Below are 20,292 nucleotides of genomic sequence, written 5' to 3'. Positions count from 1 at the left end.
ATTTTTACATTTTTTTCTGTCATTTTGAAATACAGACAAAAAATGTAAAAGTTTTTATATAAACTGTAAAAGAATGTTGTACACTTTTTTTTTTTACAGTGTATTGATACTCACACATGCTGCCTGTTGGACGCTCTCCAGCAGGTGTTTGGATGGGATGAGGAAGTCCAGCAGACAGTGTAACGCATCACCATGGTAACGCTCCTCTATGGTGCGAAACAGCTGGCAGAGGACGATGGGTGCTGTGGCCTCGAAGGGTGGGAAGAGGGCCGAGAGAGCACCCTGGATGGACGAGTCCAGAGATTCAGGGTTCTGGAGGACAAGAAGAAGAAGAAGAAGAAGAAGTGGTCGTCAGTGAGATGAGGTTAGTGTTTTATTTATTTATTTATTTATTTGTTTTGCACAATTTAAGACTATACAACATAACAAAAATGAATAATATACAGTGCAGGAAGAGGCAAAAAACCCACTGGGCTTATCTGAAGCCTCCACCTAGAGAAAAGATTAATATAAAGAAATAATATGACTACATGATTTAAATATCTATAAAGACTTCTGGGAAATCATAACCAAACAACATTGTGAGTGGGAAAAAAAACAAAAACATAAAAACAGATACATGGACAACATCGGGAAAAGCAATTACAAAACAGTAATTAAATTAAATGACATTTGACAGATGAACAGTTTTTTGATAGATGTGAAAAGCTACTCCATAATTTGGTTCCCCTAAATCTTATCGAAAATTAACCTCTAGTAGTGAGACATTCAGGAGGATGAAGATCTAGAGATTGACGGGTTGAGTAAGAATGGACCTGAGAATTTGTGTGATGGCATTATACTTTATAAAGAAAGACCTTGGGACTTTGTTTTGTCCAGGATCCATCTCCAGAATACCAACAACAACAAAACAATAAATCAAAGGAAAGTTATGTAGATGATGACAGTTTTACTTCATTACAAAGTGTCCCTGTCTGAGAAAGAAATCCGTGTTATTTTTAAGCATTAGTTTTGTGTTTTTTTACATCTAACAGCCCACTTTTGGACCTCATTTTACCTAGTGCTTGTGTTTCAAAGCCACAATGACTCAACCAAGTAGAGAGATATAAAAAAAAAAAAACTACGATTGCAAAGATTTAAAAACACTTTACATCACACACTTCGTCAAATTATTGTAAGAAAACAGCTGCTGTGCATATAATGAAAGCTTAACAGAACATCAGTGTCAGTGCATAAATAAAGTGTGGTCTGCACATTCCTTTCAAATGATAATTGTATTGACCTTTCAGCCCAAGGCATATGAATCATAAAACATTTAATTTAGGCCTAATAAATCTTCCATTACAGACAGGCCTTGTCTCATATAATTGAAACAGCTGCCCTCAAACTGAAATCCTGGCTTTGCATTTATTAAATACAATTGAATGTGGTTTTAAATCTTGATTGAATGGCCTTTTTCATCTCAGGAATTGTTGTACTGTGCAAGTTCGGGTCAAATATGCGCGTGTGTATGTGTGTGTGTGTGTGTGTGTGTGTAGTACCTTGAGTGTGTAATGAGGATCACGAATTTCAAAGGTAGATGTCTATTCTAATGCTGATTTATTTTAAGAGGGACCACATGGCCTAGATATGCCAAGAACAAATGCTCTGTGAATGCAAAATGACAGGACAAATATTTCTCTTGGCTCTTTTGCCCCTCGCTGTTTGGACTGCCTCAAAGAGTTTTTTAGGGTTTTAAAGTCGGGAACAAAAAAAAAAGAAAGAAAACGTGATACACTTTTCTGCATGAGTGCACTTTCTGGATCAGTGAATCCTTCCTGGGCATACCTGTATCTGTAAAGGCAAAATCATCTCTAACAAACTAAAAGCTGCAGCAGAAGATCAAATTCACCAAAATTGAAACATGACAAAAATCCACTTAGCAAAAGGCTCTGAGGTGAATTAAAAAATGATCATCTTTAGGGGAACAAGAGGGGTATTTTGGTTGAGCTTAATCAAAAGCATCTCAACTGATCTGGAGATGATTAAGTCTGTCCTGTATGAGTATGAGCAACTTGTTTCATGTCTGGCCAGGACATTTAAACTGGTTTATTTGTAGCAGACTTGATCTGATCTTATTCAAAGTGACAAGACCAAGCAAAGAAGACCAAAAGAAATGCACAATCCCATCAAAGAAGCTTCTTAATGCACGTGAAATTACACTACTTTCTGTCAAGAGTCAAGTGTTTACTGCATCCGCACATGTCTGCATTGGATAAGATGCTAGCTAGCACCAGCTGTGCCACGGGTGACGCACAGCTGAACACCCGGAAACCTTTCAGATGAAAAGAGGCCATCTTGAAAGCAATTTTGGTGAAACCAACCCGGCGGCGTGAATTTGAGGTGGTGATGTTTTGAGACACGAGGGCTGTCAACTTGGATTAGTAAAACAGACAAGCATTTAATGCAATGCAGAGCACTGCAAATACTGTGCTTTTGATTACATTATGCAATATAGGAGCTACGGTAAAATGACGTCTGGGCTTTGCCTGTCAGTATGTTGTCAATTGTCATATGAATCAAACAATTTCTTTACAGTAATATGCAGGTGCACGGCTCTTTTAACGAATTGTGTGGTCAGCATGCTAACATGAACACAGTGGCCTTGTTGCATTTTTGTTTGGTTTTCTTTCAATGTCGTAGTCATTTTAAGCCAAACCGTGATGTTTTTTTTACTAAACCTAACTAAGTAGTATTGTTGCTTAAACCTTACTCGGTAGTTTTGTTTCAATTTACATCAATCACATGTTTAAAACTATTTAAAACTGTTTAAAACTGCAACCGTAATCTGGGAGAAAAAAAACGTTTCCCTCAAAACGACGGCCCCAAACTGTCCGACGGCCGACTGTTGGCTTGGTGTGTCAGAGCCTTTCAAATTCAGCCTGGGAGGGGACATGAATATCTGTACAAAACCTCATGGCAATACATTCAATAGTTGTCGAGACATTTCACTTAAAACCATAAATGTGAACCTCGTGGTGACGTCAGAAGAAAAGTCGGGATCACCAAAGTCATGGGAACTTGGGAACCATGAATGTCTGTACAAACTTTCTAGGCTTCAACCATAAATATTTCATAGGTAAGTCTAGAGGTGTACGGCACTTTATTATTGTGATTTGCTTTCTCATTAGGCACCTGTAGAGTGAATTGAAATGTACAGTTTTGTTCTTTCATTCACACGCAGCACAGTCAAATAAATGTCTCTTTGTAATGGAAAGACTTGACGCTTACTCTGGATCTGGGCAGGTCTTCAGCCACTAACCACAGCAGGCGTGCTATTCATACAATCAGTTCAAAGTACCCTGCTGTGTCAATCTCCCGGCCCCACAAAGGAGTCTGTTTTTAGCCCCCCCTCCTCATTTAGCTTGATGGCCTCACCGGGACCAGAGACCAGCCCAGGGTAAACACAAGAGCAGCAGCTTCAAAGACCTCACACTGGTTAGCTCTGGGACTGTGCTGCTGAATGCTCGGCACCTTGGACAGTCGTGAAACACTGGGAACAAAGGTCATAAAGTTGTTTCATTAGTCACTGAATGTTTGCATTTGCTGTTAGCTAAAACGTTGGTGTCGCGCATTTTAGGTGGTTTTGTTCAAATTAAAGCGCCAGTAGGCAGAATATTTTTGGCATCATTGGGCAAAATCCATAATAACCTTTCAGCATATTGTAATTCAAGTGTTCTGAGAGAAAACTAGACTACTGCTCCTCCTCATGGCTCTGTTTTCAGGCTTTAGAAAATCTAGCCTGTGACGGGAAACTTTGTCCAATCACAGGTCATTTCAGAGAGCGAGCGTTCCTATTGGCTGGACTCCGGCTGGTGGGCAGTGCTTGGGATTTCCTCAACTGATCTCAACATGGCTGCCGGGTCACAAACTTTCTCATTTTACAGCTAAACAGTACACTACAACATGTTTCTGAAAACATTTGAGGTGAGAAATAGGCATTACAGTAACAGAATATTGATTCATATTTGATCAGCGCTGCCTAGTTTGACCGTTTGGTCGGAGTTCGCAAGTGATTGACAGCTGCCCAGAGACGGCAGCTGGACGGCAGACTCCAACTCGGCTCTGATTGGTTGTTTTCCTCCGGTCTGTGAAATCTTGCAGATGCCGTTAGGAGCACCGGAGGACACAGAGGCACATGATTTTTTTCACAGATTACCTGTCTCATGCACTACTGTCAGGATATAGTGACCGTTTTATAAAAATAACTTTTTTTAATCATATTTGCTCCATTTCCACCCACTGCAGCTTTAAGTGTCCCAAATGAAAAACGTTAATCAACAGCATTAAATGTGGGATGTTGGATGTAAGTCAATATCAATATTTGACCACTCATGCTAAATTTTTGTATCTCATATAGACGTTGCATGTCCTCAGTGGAAAAGAATGTTTCCTTTTTCTGATTGTGCACATCTGTCACAATAGATTAGGAAATGGAGAACAGAATACCTTGGAGGCTAGCTCTTGAATAGTAATGCATCACAGCTGTTTTAGTCTGACTGCAGCCATTCAGCTCTGGGTTCTACTGTATTTCTCAAAAGCTGACGATAAACCAGAGGTCACATCTAGTACGACACACCTCTGTGAAGTCAGGGCTGGGACCTTATATTTCCCTATGTGCAAATTTGATTTGAACAAGTGCCCGACTTTCAGATTTCACTGACGATTCCACAGAATTATTAGAGCGTGTCCACCCTTCTGTAGCCTGACTTTAAATCAATCCTTCACCGAAATTCAACCTTAAAGAAAAATATTAGTGACTTATTATCACAACATTACTTCAGAATCATTTGAGATTGAAACCTCTTTTTGTTAACACTCTGGCTAAAATGACAAACGCTTATGCCTGGATAAACTTCTTCTCAAAACAAAGAGACGTTTTCCCCCCGACTAGAGCTCCTCTCAGTGGGTGGTTTGGCTGGTGACATTTAATGAGTGAGAACCTCTTGAGATTTTACTCAGCGTTGCTCAGCTGGACCCAGTTCAGACCGGCCAGCCAGCCAAATGAGCTGAGGATAGGGAGGGTAAGCTGTCGGTGTTGTGGGTTCTTCTGTATCTCATTACATCTGACCAACTGCCAGACAACATGCCGAACAGGCCTGAACTGTGGACGATGCAGCAGGAATTCTTCTGAGACAAAGCGAAATTGAGGCCTGAGTAGGTGCTTCTGGTCTGGTATTTGAAAAATGTTCATTTAATCAGAATCAGATAGTTATACTTATAATAATAGAAACGTAAACTGGTTAAAACAGCTAGCTAAGTACTTGCACAATTCAGTAAACAAGCAATTTTGGATCTAAAAAAGAACATTTCCAGGTCCATTTTCTGGACGATACAGGGTGTTATGCATGTGACACCATGACTAGCAAACATGCAAATATTCAGCATCTGCAGTTGAAAACACACATGGAAAACTCAGTTACGTCATCTTCTCTAGTCCTCGTGATTCTGATTTGGGCATTCAGTGGAGGTGAAGAGGTTGTAAACATCACATGAATAATTGATGTCAAGGCAAACCCTCTGTAAATGCCAGGAATACACTTGAGGTTCTGAGATGCATGCTGGAGTTTCCTGATTTTTCATGCTGTCTCCCTTTGACTGAACACACCCGTAATAATGGATGAGCTGTGCTGTTTTGTCTGCGCCGCAGCCATTCCTTTTGTTTGTCTAACAGTTCCTCCCATTACAAAAACTCCTCTTTAACAGCAATCTGTCAGTCCCGCGTGAGCACCCAGACACAATCACTCCCCTACATCCTTATGATAACACAATTCTTCACTGTATATTTGCAATCTGCAGACTAAGTACACGTATGTCTGCACTGTACCAATTCGATGCAGTTTATAAAAGCTGTGATGCTAGTCGCAATTAGCACGCCGTGTTGTGGAGTAACTAGTTACATGTAACGGCATTACGTAATTAAATTACTAAATCAATTTAATTGTAATCCGTTACAGTTATTGAGAAAAAATATGTGATTAAATTACAGTTACTAATCAAAATGTTGGTCATTACATTATATTTTTATTGCTAAAAGGCAGAATCAAGTCAAGAGATGAGTTCGGCAGTCCTTCCTGGTGTTGCCACTCAAGTGGACAACCTGTCGCCAGCTTCTCTTCTTCTTTTTGGACTTTTATCCAACTCTTTCTTCATCTTGTAATCCAGTTCATCCAGCAAGGTTTCCTTGATGATGGCCCAGTGCTCCCCTTTCCTCTGCACAGTCTGCTGAACTGAGGCTTTCTCCTCTTCTGCTCTTTTCATTGCAGCCTTCAGCTTGGCATTCTCCTCCTGTTGCTGCTCCAGCTGTGCAAGGTTGGAGGCTTTGATTTTCTGAACCTCCTCCTCCAAGTCCAGGGCCTTCACCTCACTCTTTTCTTTGAGGGCCTCGCTGGTGCAGAGTTTGGCTCTGAGCTCCTCAGTTTCACAGCGGAAAGCCTCTTGGTCCTCTCTGTGTTTAGCAGCCTGCTCCTCCAGGTCTCTCTGGGTCTTTAGGAGCTGCTGCTGGAGCTCCTCTACTTTCTCCTCATTGCTCAGTACTTCCAGGTCTGTCTGGGAAGCCTTTGTGCTCGGGCTTGGAGCCTCCTCACACCGCTCTGAAGCAGCGTAGCTGTGTTCCTGCTGCAGCTTCTTGTTGGCTTCATCCACTTTGCGATTCAGGCGTGCCATGATCTTATCAGCAAGAATCAGCCTGTTGACGCCATTAACTCTTACAACGCGACCCTCACTCAGCTCAAATTTGAGCTTGTGAATCTCCTCCTCGCAAGACTTAGTCTCATTGCTCCGAGCCCGTTCCAGCTGGTCTTTGAGCTCTTCAATGGTTCGCTCAGCTTCTTCAGTATAGAAGTGGTACTTACCGCGAACCTCGTCCAGATAGGCCACTAAAGTCTGGCTCTTTTTCTCTGCAACTGCCCATCTGCAATGATACAGGTGCTGCTGGAACTGGGAGTCTTGCAGCTGGGTTGTGAGACCAGAGATCTCCTCCATCAGATCATTTTTTTCTCTGGCATCTCGGGGTGTAACTCTGGGCGCGCCCCAGCGATGCTGCTGAGTCCCCGCAAAGTCCCTGGTGTTTCGTCTACCTCCATGCAGCTCTTTGTTGTGCTGATTCTCCATGTTTCTTCTCTTTGGACTGACAACTCTCTGGTTTTGTGTTGCTTCCATCACTGCTGCAAAATATCTGACTGAGAAAATTTAAGCCAGTTTTGTATGTCAACATTCTGTATGCATCATAGTTTCTATTCATGTTGTCTTTCAAATTTCAAAATAGAATCCAACCAAACCCAATACAACAAGCCAATACAACCATATAAGAAAACATTATTGGTCTCAGGGTTTGCAGTATAATCTCAATTAAAGCAAACAGAATGAACCCTAGCCTTTCATATTAAATTCAATGTTATAAGTAGGCTACAATTATCAAAACAATACGAACATTCAGGCTCTCTCATGTGGCTCAAAGGTGTACTGCAGATATAAATGTTCAATAAAAGACTATGGAAGAAATTCTGCAAACTTATTTGACGACTTTAGAAATCTTAGTTCTCAATTTCCAGTTGATCCCCCCTTATTTTAGCAGTGTAGCCTGTCATTCCTAACAGAAGAAAAAAACCATAAAATTGTAAAAATATAGGGTAATACTAATTATGATGGACCTTGTGTTTGGTCTTGGTATAATTTGCTTATAATAGGCTACATTCATTTATTTTTAAAAATTGTATTCCTTCCAATTGTCTTTGTATTTGCATTTAATAGAAATGCCCTACCAGGCATTTGGACTTCTATAATAAAATCCAGATTAAACTATTTTTAACAGTTTTCATGTAAATCTGTTTAGATTTGGAAAAATATGGCACTTGTAGAAGTTTCCTACAGCTTTAAGCATAAAGTTTACACTTTGTGTTGACCTTGTCCCACATTGGTCATCACCTGTATGACAGATGACTGTGAGTCAGGGTTGGGTTGAATTTCAATTTTCAGATTCAACAGTATTTCAGTTCTTCTCTTCCATAACACCAAGACGCCGCAGCCTTTATCACCTGTCAGGACCAACAATACATCAGGTGGCTGATCTTTTCCCGGCTGAAAAGAGCAGCGCTGCATCCAAAATCACACACTATGCACTACATACCCAATATGTCTATCATTCAACATACTTTTGTGTGAATAAACAGTAGTATGTATCTTTCCGGACGCACTGAGCAGTAATTTACGTCGTCACTTCCTGAGAGCCTCCTTGCCGGTTGGAGACATGTAACCATCGTAACCCGTGCCAACCTCATGTGACCACACAATGCTTCGAGAGAATCAAAGTCTGAATCAATTTAAATACTTTATTACGCGTAGCAAAATGAAATCTTAAACTTAACTAACTTAAACACTTAAATTCAACACCGTGACTAGTATGCAATTTGCGTACAATTGGTTTCATACTAAGGTTTCGTACGTATTAAAAAATCTGACATACAATTTTAGCGAACTAAAATAGCATGCTAGTACGGAATTTTTAGATGCAAACCTAGTGTGTGTGTGTGTGTTTGTCAGAACATGTGCATGTATTGTATCATCTTCTCTTATCTCCTTCTGGATCAATGCGTGTGGTCCAGCGAACATATCCAACTTTCTTTCTACAGAAAAATTACGACCCAAGATCCCAAAATAGCAGGGCAGAAAAAGAAAACCCATAATCTTACCCAGCTCTCTACAAATAGTGTAAAGAGCAGGATTTGGGTATGACTAGGAAGGACAAAAACAGATTTGCTACTTTTTCCAAGGTATTTTTACTCCCACAATCAGCCAGCGAGGAGCGTTCAATCAAGCTTATATCCTGAACCTTTATCTTGGCCTGCAGAGACAGTAGAGTTTGATCGATGTCCAGCTGTCCTGCTGACGACCACATTCCACCGCCGCCTCCTCTACACATTCAACACAAGGGGATTCCCTCTCTGCCCATTATTGTCCAGTGCAGCCTGTGATTTAACTCTAGAAATAGCTTCAGTCTCCAACAAAGGTCATTGTTTAACCTGAATTGGCATGCTAGTGTGGACAACAGGCATCTGTCTTTGTCTTGTCCACCCTTTGAGCCCCCCCTGGGAGTCTTTTTGCAGCATTGAGTATTAAGCAGATAATTACAGATTTCCTCCATATTGCCCCGGGCGTTGGCCAAAGAAAGTCAGGACCCAGATTTGAGCCACAGTATAAACAAGCTGTCAAGGAGTGTAATGCTCAATGTGTATCTGTGTCGTCGGCCACAAAAGACTGAAAAGATTAGAGCAGGTAAGCCGACCAGAATGTGATTTTAAAGAAGATTAACTTCAACTAAATGGACGCAGCTCTTGATGGGACATGCTGAAAGGATTTGTTGATGTCTCTGTCTTGACTGGTCATCACGTTTGCTTGAGATCCTCATAAGAAATTGACTGTCACTGCACCTCCGGGCTCAACCCAAAACATAAACAGAAGTGACAGCTGAGTCAAGACCTGCCAGTAAATCCTGAAGACTGCCTGAATTCTGCATGTACGGACATGCAGATGTATCCACCACCAACTTAACCATAACCTCAGCCAATCACACAGAGGGTTAATGGGATATGACACCTAATGAATAACAAATGTCATCATGGGAAGAAAAAAGCATCATTTGCAACTAATGCATTACTATTACTGGTTTCACACAAAACCTTAAAGTGGGAAGAGGCAGAGTCTTGGAGCAATCATAATCAAGATCTTAGTCATATTATAATTAAAACCATGTTGACAATATCTTTGTTATTCCCTATCCTTCTCTACTTTTTCCTCCTTAAACCAGTGTTGTATAAGACCACTTAAACCGAGACCAAGTCATGACCAAGACCAGAGTGTATCGAGACCGAGACAAGAGCAAATCCAAGACTTTGAAGGGTTCAGACCAAGTCAAGACCAATGCAGGGCGAGACCAAGCCAAGACCAAGACCAGACCAGTGCGAGTCCGACACTGCATGGCACACTTACACCTCATCCTAACATACAGCAACAGAGCAAACTCAGGGGAATTGAGCTTGAAAAATAGTCCAGATATACTACGAGTAATGCTGCTGTCTACCAGTGCGATATTGATTAACTGTCAGTTACTGTCAGCGTCGATCTTGACCAGTGAAAATAGGTTGGAGGTGCATGAAACCTTGCTTTAATAGAGCGAGGGCCAGCAGTTTTTCAAACAAGCGACACTCACAGAAAACAAAGATTCCTCTTCATTCACACGTATTTGTGTATGTGTATGTATAGGTGTACCATGAGAAATGTCTTGATAAAATAATCAAAAGGTTTTGCAGAGGTGAATTTTAGGTGTGGGAATTTTCCTTTGTTTTCTATGAGCAAACAAATAGAAACACTAAAAACCGTCTACACATGATCAGTGGTAAAATCGCTCTGCACTGGCTGTGGTGCGGTGCAGCCCGACTAGGTGGAAGCGCTACCCTTGGTGTGACGCACCGCTCGAAATCGCCACTGAGCGTTGCGCTCAAAGTTCAGATTGTTTCAACTTTGACCTCGGTTGCCGCTGGCCTTTTTAAAACGCAACCAATGAGAACAGCTGTGACTGTTGTTGTTGCCTAGAAACCGTGAATGGCGATCTTGTTCTCTTTTTGGGTAGATATTTTACCTGCTGCCTCTGCAAGGCTTTGTGCCTCACAGTACCTCGCGGTGAGTGAAGAGCAAATCTTATCACGTGAGGGCAGCTTAAGGAGCTGAACTCAACGTAACTATCTTTATTCAACACTCCTCTTCCATGTTTTAACATCCACTTAAAAAAATGACATTTTCTGTATTGTACTGTAGTGCGTCTGAAGGGGGGCAGGGAGGGGGGGACAGCTGTTAACTGGAACTGCGGTCCATTCTGAGACTGAGACCTTCGAAAAGTGGTCTCGAGACCGAGACCAATCTCGAGTACTACAACACTGCCTTAAACATTCGGTATCTCCTATTTGGCGATGAGACAGTGCAGTCATTGTTTATGATCCACTCTTGTTAAACTCAGCAGAGAGGCACTCCATTCAGCTGAGCATCTTAAATCCTTTAAACCAGTAAAAAAAAAAAAGGCCCCTACGAGACAAAAGCCCTCCATCATTTGTAAGAGCCGCCGCTGCCAGGAGTAAACATGGTGTGTGTTCGCTATCTTTAATCTGGCAGGGTTCCTATTATTCATTCGTTTACTAGTTTTTAGGAACTCAAGCTATGTTTGTAAAGAGAAGAGGCCACATTAATCACATAAGATCCAAGAATGTGAAACCGGGTGAGCTGAGATTTGATTTCACAAGTGACTCATTAATCCACCCTGAACCTGTAAATAATGAACAATCAACCAAGTGTGTCAGAATTGGACATAAATCACTGCTGTCATCTCTGTTGAAATCAAAAACTGACTCACATGGTTGCCCTTTTTGTTATGAAATGTGTTCTGAAACAATGCCGGCATCTACTACTGTTTTGGATGAACAAAAAACTGATTATATTCTACCCTGTCATGCCAAGTCAGCATATTTTTTAAATAGTACCACATGATCAGACAGGTGAAGTTGCTCAATGCCTGATGCAGTGATTAGCAAGGAGGTGCAGCGGGTGTGTAGCTGGGACAGATGTGGCTTTAAAACAAAATATATAATATATTATTATATAATAATATTCAAAATATCCAAAACCTTGAAGACTTCCTTAAAGGACTGAAAGGTCCCGACATACATTTATAAACCAAAACTGACCTGTAACAAATTAAAATTTCACATGTTTTTCTGGAAAGTTTCCATGACTGATTCCTAAGAAACCGCTCCCATTTAACATGACAAAACAAAGTCTGCTGGATCTGCAGCTCATTTCCCAAAGCTTGCATCCTGGCAAACGGTCAGGAAGTGAAATTCAGAATGATTTTCCGGAGAATGCAACACACAATGATAGCTCCCGTAGTTCCCCTCACAATGTTAAAATGGCCAAGAAATGAAAGGAGGGCCTTGTAAAATCCGTTAAGCCCTAACACAAGGGATTTGTTAGTTAGTCAGCATGTGAGTGTGTTTATGAGGAGCGTACTAAACACTGACATCTGCTGCTCTTCGTTCTCAAGCTTTGCAAAACAAGTGCACGACTCCAAACACGGCTAAACAGAGCGAAGCATGTCTACAGGACATACAAACCAAAGGTCTTCCGTTAATGAGTCACCTACGATTTGGATCCGATTGAGGTTGTTCAGCTGGTTTTGAATTCAAGCAAGCTAAAAACTGATCCTTATGTCTTGAGACTGATGTGTCATGATCATTGAACCAACTATAATACAACTCTTATCTTCCTACAACCAGAGGAGCAACAACCACATTGACTTTCAAACCCAGTCTGGGAAGGAAATGGCATGCTGCAGTGACTGCGTTTCTAGAGACAATGCATGCTGAAAGCTGACTCACAGACAGCCTATAGCTGCAGAGACATTTTCCCCCCGAAACACTTGGCAATGGCTCTGTTTTTTTGCCTCTGTTGAGTTTGACCCACTTTTGCGATACAGAGATAATAAACACAGTGAAAATATGGCTCACAGCTCCATGACAACTCTCAGAAAACTCGACTTGCTGATTGAAGCAGGATAGAAATAATTTGACTCAAACAGCCCCGCAGGGCAGATGTGTGCAATTATACATATTTTCTGTGTAAATCCCATCAGTTTATTGTTTAGATTTTCCCTGTCTGCCTCTGTTGAGATTTGGCAAGATCGCAGCTAGTGGGCAGGAAGTGTTATTTGTCGGCCAAAGGGAGGACAGACGATAGTATTGTAAAGATGTGATGACTTGACGGAGCTACTGATGACCGTCTGTCCCACACAGCTGTGACCCTTTAAAGTCCAGTACGTATTCTGTCAGCCTATCACAGTCTGGATGTCCTCACACAGCGTGTCCACAGTGTTTCCAGCAGTTAGTAGATGAAGGTATATGCATGCATGCTCTTAAGCTACCAGTAGCTCACTACCTGTTTCCAAGTGTACAGAAATTTGATGTCAAAAAGTCACATTGTAAACCTGTTTAAATTTCTATCCAGTCAAATCACAGACATCCCGCAACTTTCTGACACAAAATGAACACTTCATTTTACAGGTCCTCAAATTTCATGGTAATTAGGTGATAATTAGCAAATAACCTATTTGAAATTTCTTTGGAATTACTGCCAAATTACCCCAATATTTACCTCAAAATGTATCAAAAATAACTTTATTATAAACATTATTTAATAATGATATGCTAAAATAGCATATAATCGTTAAAATAGGGACCTTAGGCTTGAGAAGCGGCTGTGCGCTGCTCTTCATCGGCGGTGGAAAACCAAAACTAATAGAAGACACTTCTGATCAGGCACAAATCTCACCATTGTGTGAATTATTGTCTCTACAAATGTAACCTGGTAGCTAATGTAATGATTCAGGGAGACTAGCAAGCGCACAGCAGACTTGACAATGACAGAAAATAGCCAATAAAAGGCATTTTCATGAAGAATGGGTAACAGTTTTTTCTCACGAATGTGAATGACAAATGTGTGCGTTTCATTTGTGGTGCGAGCGTGTCAATCTGTAAAAGATGTAACGTTGAGCGCTGCTTCACCAAAGTTCAACGCAACTTTTCACTCTACAAAGAGAAAAGGGAAAGGAGCTGAAAAGTAAGACAGAAATCATGTCTGCTATTGGCGATGTACAACTTGGTGCTATGTGTAGCTCTCAGCCACTTCCATTTTTATCAAATTAGCTCTCAGAGGGAAAAAGGTTAGAGAGCCCCAATCTAAGCTGAGGGCTTGAAAAATGCACTGTGACGGATGAGCATATCTGACTGATGATATGAAGCAGGTCTGTGATATTCTGTGAGAATCTGTTGCTGTCAGTTATCAAGAGATTTAAAGCTGCTACTGTATAAGAAATATCTTTATATTAACAATAGGTCAAATGACTACATGTATGTGAAAGGCTGTCGCTTCTCATGACGAACTCACAGAGTGTTATCACCTGACAGTGCCGTTCTCCTCGGCTCTACTGAGCATTTTAGCGTCTTACAGCGCTTTATTTTGGTTTTACAACAACATTACATTAGCATTTCTAGACCCACCTTACAACTAAACTCATTTACGAAGGAAACCTGTATTGTCTCGGATAATGTTTGTCACTTGGAGTAGGTGACGTAATAATGTTATTGAAAGTTACGTGGTATAATAAAGAGTATAACAAGTGAGAAAGTCCAGTAGTGGCGGGCTGGTGGGTGGATGGATGGGCCCAACAAACACAAGACTATCCCCCCAGGAGACCACTGTTCGTGTCCCGTATGAAACATAGTCAAACCATGATCTTTATTTTTACTAAACCTATAACCCAGTACTGTAGTTTTCCTGCCTAAACCTAATTTAGTAGTTCTGTTGTGTTTGTTTTGTTGCAATTTCCAACGTTAACCACATGTTTAAAACTGTGTTCCCCGACCGTAATCCAGGAGACAATATGTTTCCCTCAAAACGCTATTGAGAATGCAGTTTAGTTCTATGGGAACATCATTTTGTGTGGGACGGGGTTGGCCCAGCACCAAACAGCAGTCAGGCAAAGTTAGCGACTAGCTGGTGAACACGTGCCGCATTTAGAAGCTAAAGAGCCAGATATTTTTCTCACAGGAGTTAGTGGAGAGCAAAACTGAGCTTAAAGGAGAGTGAATATGGGTCTTACATTCATCAAAAGACCAAATTAATGCTAATGTTGCAAAGCTGTGTCTGCTGGATGTGTGAAAAGGCAACAACTGTTCGCTTCAATACCAATTAACGCAGATTTAAAAAGATCATCTCCGTGTTATAAATTAAGAAAAACATCCAAGATCCATGTTTTTCCTTGTGAAAGCTAATCCACCATCGTTCACTTGTTTCTTCTTGACTAACCTTTGCTAATGACAGATGACATTTGTCCCATTAGGGATGAATCACAGTAAAAAAACCTGCTAAGCTCAAACTAAACATGTTTTGGCAAGACGAGTTGAGAGCACATCCAAAAACCCAGGAGCAAATCTCACACAGGCTTTTGATGATTTGCATTAACTTTGAATAGACTTTGAATTCTGCAACAGACACTAACGCTGCAAATACTACCGATCGCTACTGTACAATAAATGAAACGCATGCTGCTGTAAGGCCTTAAGTAAGAAAATGCTCGACCTTGCTGGTGAATGAATGACTCTCGGCTGTCCTTGTCACACAGTAACTCCTGTAAAGGCAAATACAGTTCACACCAGCGAGCCGGGGCTCTGGGTTATGTATTATTGCTGAGTGTTTACCCAAGATTGAAGCTCCTGGTCGTGCACGGCGCAGTAATCTAATAATTTAGACTCCGCCGGCTCATGACTGGAAGTTGGAGGGTGGTCACGGAAGACGACATCAGTCATGCAATAAGTAAAACAAATAGTCGGGGCTGTAAAAGCTGGTCAAACAAGTGCTGCAGTGCATGTGAGGGGAGGACAAAGTACAGTGGTGGCCACGATGAGCCGCCAAGTCTTGACTCCTTTAAACATCCTTTCTTCTTGCTCTCTTTAAAGCTATCATTTATCTAGAACGCCTGGACAGATGTTAAGGGTCTGACTGCTTTCCATATAAAGAAGAAATGTACTTTGAATAAATAGAAAGCTGAATACTAGAGAGGAGAAGCTAAATATGCATCTTTATGATCTTTATGTAACCATATCTGCATTTATTTGACAATTTTTGCAGCAGCAGCAACAACCAGTAAATAAAAGTTCAAAGACGCCACATCCTCCCACAAATACATCATCAAACATATTCCAATCGTGTGGCTCACTCTTTGTCATTAATTAGTTTCTGTTGTGACCAGGATTAGACTGGTCCAGTCGTAAAAAAAAAAAAAAAATAAGCCCTGTGGTTTGAACTTTTTTAAAAAGTGCCGAACACTGAACTAGAGAATTCAAAGCAGTCAAGTAATTTATACTCCAAAACACTCTCCACTCGCTGAAGTATGCGTGCCATCCGCATCAATTAAGTCCCAATCAAAGGACTTAAACATGCAAAACAAAAGACAATGTGCCTCTCTCTGTCACTCCCTCTTTGTCAGGGTGCACACACTTAAAAAAAAGCTTGAGATGCCGTGGGCTGCTGATGTGAAACAGTCCCACCAACTGTGCTCAGGATAACAAAAAAAAAGGTTTGAAGAGTGCAGTTACATTAGCTTTGTGCTGCTTTTGTATGTCACGCAGATAAGGTTTCATAAAAAGAGAACAAAGGATGTGCATCAATACCGTGCACAGTAATATGCAGCTAAAAAAAAAGCTGCTAAAAGCATATAAAATGCATTAGTTACAAGCAAACTGACAAAGACAGAGAGAAACAAAGTCACTTGTCCAAACCAGAGGCTCACACTCTGTTACTGGGTCAGTGGAGCACTTTAAACCAGAAAGTAACAACAGACAAGAAACACAACCAAGACTAAAACTTGTTATTGTGATGCTACTTTACCATCTTTGCAGACGTATCTCCTCTATAAAGCAGAAAGTTTTCTCATTGTTGGTCTTGATAATCCTCTCCAGACAGCCTCCCTTGGCTCTGTGCTGCTGAGAGACCTGCCATGTTTAGAGCATCAACAACAGAAGTCGACTGAAGTACATCCACATGACAGCGAGTTGTCTTGATCGAAAAGTAACCAAAGTCATTCCCATTCTTCGCAGACTTTTTCAACAAGTCTCTCTGAGTGTCAGGCTGCCTGTTGATCCTCTGGCTTCACTTCTCTTTCGCTTCTCCGGCTACTCTGAGTGTTTAGGGGTGAGAGAGAAAGAGAGAGAGAGAGAGAGAGAGAGAGAGAGAGAGGGAAGGAGAGAGTAAGAGAGTGTCTGAGAGGGGGAGGAGAGAAAAGCTTTCCCTTTCAGAGGAAATCCCCCTCGAGGCTTTTCAGAGTTTCTTCGCTCTCTCTCTCTCTCAAACACACGCAGGCTTTATCACATACCCGAGCACACCCACAGACACAATGTGCCACAAATGGATACACAAAAGCATGCCAGTGTGCACGGACACTGGATGTGTGTGTTACTGTATGTAATGTAAGAATGGAAGCATCCTACTTTGTCATGCATGTATAAACACACGGGTGCATAGTACACACTCCTTTGGCCCCGCCGCCATCAGAGAATTGCAGAAATCCAGCCCCTCGTTTGTGGCCCCTTTCTTTCTATTTTAATCACTGGGAGTTCTTAAAAGGCTAAGTCAGTCTTTCTCTTCTCTCCTATCCCTCGTTGACTTCCACTGTCTGCTCTGGGTTTTCTCATTTCCTTTCCTCGGCAATTGTCTTCCGGCAGACTGCCCAGTCTTTGACTCGTATCAAAGGGAGAGACAACAGAGGGGGCTTCCCTGCAGAGGACCGAGCCAAACGGCAGGCATGTGAAGATTGCTGCTATACATCCACATTAGGCCTGAGGAATGTAGGGGTTACACCCTCTGGACTACTTTTTTTACATCTGGATCTGGAAGATGTATAGAGCATGAAACCCCTCCTGCTGCAGGAAGCGAGGTTCATCACTGAAACATTCCTTGATTGACAGGCGATCGTTTATTTCTGTCTGAGAATGAGCGTGAGTGAGGCGGTTTAGACAAGCAGCACATACGTTTGTTTGTTCTAACTCCAGAGTCCATACATATTTTCATGACGAGGAGAAAGGGTTTGTTTTAATCAAAAGTTCCTCTTTATTCAGCAGGTGAAGTTGCAGATGGAAATATGAAACGTAAGCCTCTGCCTCTCTCTCTCTAATTCTCTCGGTATCTGTGGTTTTCCCGTTCTGCAGAAACTGCAGTCTTTCGAGCATTCCTCACATGTTTTTCTTTCACGGAAAGAAAGCCATGCTAATTTGTCTCTCACCCTTAACCGCAGAAATATGTAGGTGACGTTCTTGAGAGGTGGTACACTACTCCATTCCCAGTTTCTCCTCTTTGTTTCATTTTCCCCTTTCCAATCAGTCTTTCTTTACCTCCTTCATACTTTCTCGACAAAGTACCACACAACTTGTGTCTTTCTACAAGAATATCGTTATCAACTCCCCAATATTTGGGATTTTATTATACCTATGTAAAGAAAAACCCTGAAAAGTCAAGCAACAGATGGCACTTGAAGGATATTAGCCAAATGTGCTAGCTCGTACTAATTAAACAATGATCACTCTACATAACAGTGATATTTGACCCTGCTTTTGGAGGGGTGGGGGGTTTGCGAAAAACTGCCCGCTAGCTTCATCTCAAAATTAATTATTATTAATTATATAATTATAAAGAGTGTTGACCAAAACAATGAGCTTAAAGACATTAAAAAGCTCTGTAGAGTCTATGGGTTTGTAGTCACGGCAAGCAACACCTGTCACATTACAGGCAGTCATTTTATTCATAAAAAAATATATATTATACCAGATTATAGCAGCTTTTAGAGTCTAAAAAATCTGTTAACAATCTGTCAACCAGTGTGTTTTTGATAAGGGCCTGTGTCCATATACCGATATTGGCTGAACGTCATCGTCTTTTTTCAATTGTTCCCAATGAGGAGAGAGCGTATGCGGCCGCATGTGGCCACCTAAAGAAAAGATGCTACACCCAGCGTCTGTTCTCTGCACGCACCGCCTTTTTTGTGCGGCCGCTTGGACCGCTTCTCGTGGAAAATCTCTGAACTTTTCAGAAAAGCACTGGTGACGTTGCCGTCACTCCTTTTCAGGCAACCAATCATCCGTTGAGACTCGTCACCACAGTTATCAAGACAATGGAGGAGAAGCTTGTATTGGCCATGTCAGTATATCCAGAGCTTTATATGTCAGCCCATTTGTGGGAGCAAATGGGCCGGACACTGAGAGCTCTTTTTGATGAAATGCTGGGATGAAGCGCTCCCCAGTGCCCTGCGGGCTCTTTTCTGCCAGAAAAAGACGCTATATGGACACAAGCCCTGAGGATGCCTTTTGAATTGTGCTTAAGATATGTACTGAGCCGGGACATTTTACAGGAGAACAAACTTGATGTCATTGTCTCTAAGTGACCTCATCATATACAGTATATCTTTGGCAATTTATTATTACTTATCCAGCTACACATTCAGCAATACAAGATATCTGTGATAAGCTAAAAATCGAGCCACTAGTATCGGGTCTGCTATGTATCAGCGGGGCTCTACCTGTGACTCCAGCTGATTCATGAGAAAGAGGGGAAATCTACTTTTGTTGTTGTTTCACTCATTGTCAAGGTCCAGACTAGTCCAGGCTGTCTCCCCGGCAGAAACGTGACGGTGAAGCTGCGGATGGGGAGGATGAAAGCGGGTCACAGCGGGCTGACACTCAGTTTTGATTCCTCCTTCATGAAAACCAGATGGGCTGTCCATCTAAGCCAACAGAGAGACGGTGGAGGAGGGTGGAGGGGGCTGCTATGTGCTCTGTGAGTCAGAGAATGGGGAGATTTGATAGGGCGCTCTTAAAAACGCAGACATAAACACACATAGGTACACATGGGGGGAGAACCAGACGAAGAAATGTACACAAAGATAGGGAGCGAGAGGTTCCGGAGAGAGCCAGGAAGTTTGGAGCACACACCCGCCCGGGTTCATTAAGCAACCGTATAAACAAGCGCATGTACAGCAAGTACAGACATAAACACACAAATTCACACACACTTGCACGCAAACACAGCAGGATGAGACCCTGAGCGCTCCGTCCTCCCTTCCTCCCTCCATGTCTAATTCCTTTCTAGCGGGTGGGAGACCCCCTTAGGCGAGTGAGCAGGACCCCTTCAGTGATTTACTTCAAACCAGAACCTCCTATGCAGGCTTAGACACAGCAGCCCACGGGCTTGAAGGTTTATAAAGCATGACTCACAGTGAGTGTACACACTAATATCGTCATTAAAGAATGGGAAAACACAAACTCTCCTCTTGGCGGTCGACCTCCTGCATCACTTCTTGGATCAATTACCTGACTCCATTTGCTCTCCGAGTCTATATTCATTAAGTTTATGCGTCGCGGGTTGTTTTGATTTAACACAAGGGGAGAAGAGCGATCTCAGCATTGATAATTCATACCCTGCTCTTGGATCAGACCCAAAAACTTCCAGCATGTCTCTGCGACATTATTATGAAGTGCACTGTCTCAGTGACGAATGTCTGAATAGCTCTCGGCAGTAATCACTCCTGCCTTGATGGGACAAGATGAAAGGGAAGACAAAGGGGTTGTCTGTCTCTCCCTTTTTTTGCGTTCCCAGGGAGAGCGA

At 41.8% G+C, this 20,292-nt stretch overlaps 2 protein-coding genes across 2 annotated transcripts in view; one reads left to right on the top strand and one right to left on the bottom strand.

Annotated features, from left to right (window-relative positions):
* The window catches only part of quob (quattro b), a 36,938-nt gene extending 20,084 nt beyond the window's left edge, over positions 1-16,854 (bottom strand). The window contains exons 1-2 of the mRNA XM_074629571.1: positions 16,528-16,854; positions 115-312 (exon numbers count right to left, since the gene is read on the bottom strand). Coding sequence (XP_074485672.1) covers positions 115-312; positions 16,528-16,530 — 201 coding nt within the window. The 5' untranslated portion in view covers positions 16,531-16,854. The remainder of the gene's footprint in view (positions 1-114; positions 313-16,527) is intronic.
* Positions 1-20,292, top strand: part of dlgap4b (discs, large (Drosophila) homolog-associated protein 4b) — a 202,040-nt gene that overhangs the window by 841 nt on the left and 180,907 nt on the right. Inside the window, exon 2 of the mRNA XM_074629592.1 lies at positions 100-364. The gene's annotated coding sequence lies outside the window, so the exon portion shown is untranslated. The remainder of the gene's footprint in view (positions 1-99; positions 365-20,292) is intronic.

The sequence above is a fragment of the Sebastes fasciatus genome, chromosome 1, assembly GCF_043250625.1.
Source record: "Sebastes fasciatus isolate fSebFas1 chromosome 1, fSebFas1.pri, whole genome shotgun sequence".
NCBI lineage: Eukaryota > Metazoa > Chordata > Actinopteri > Perciformes > Sebastidae > Sebastes > Sebastes fasciatus.
This window is presented reverse-complemented; position numbering and strand designations above follow the sequence as displayed.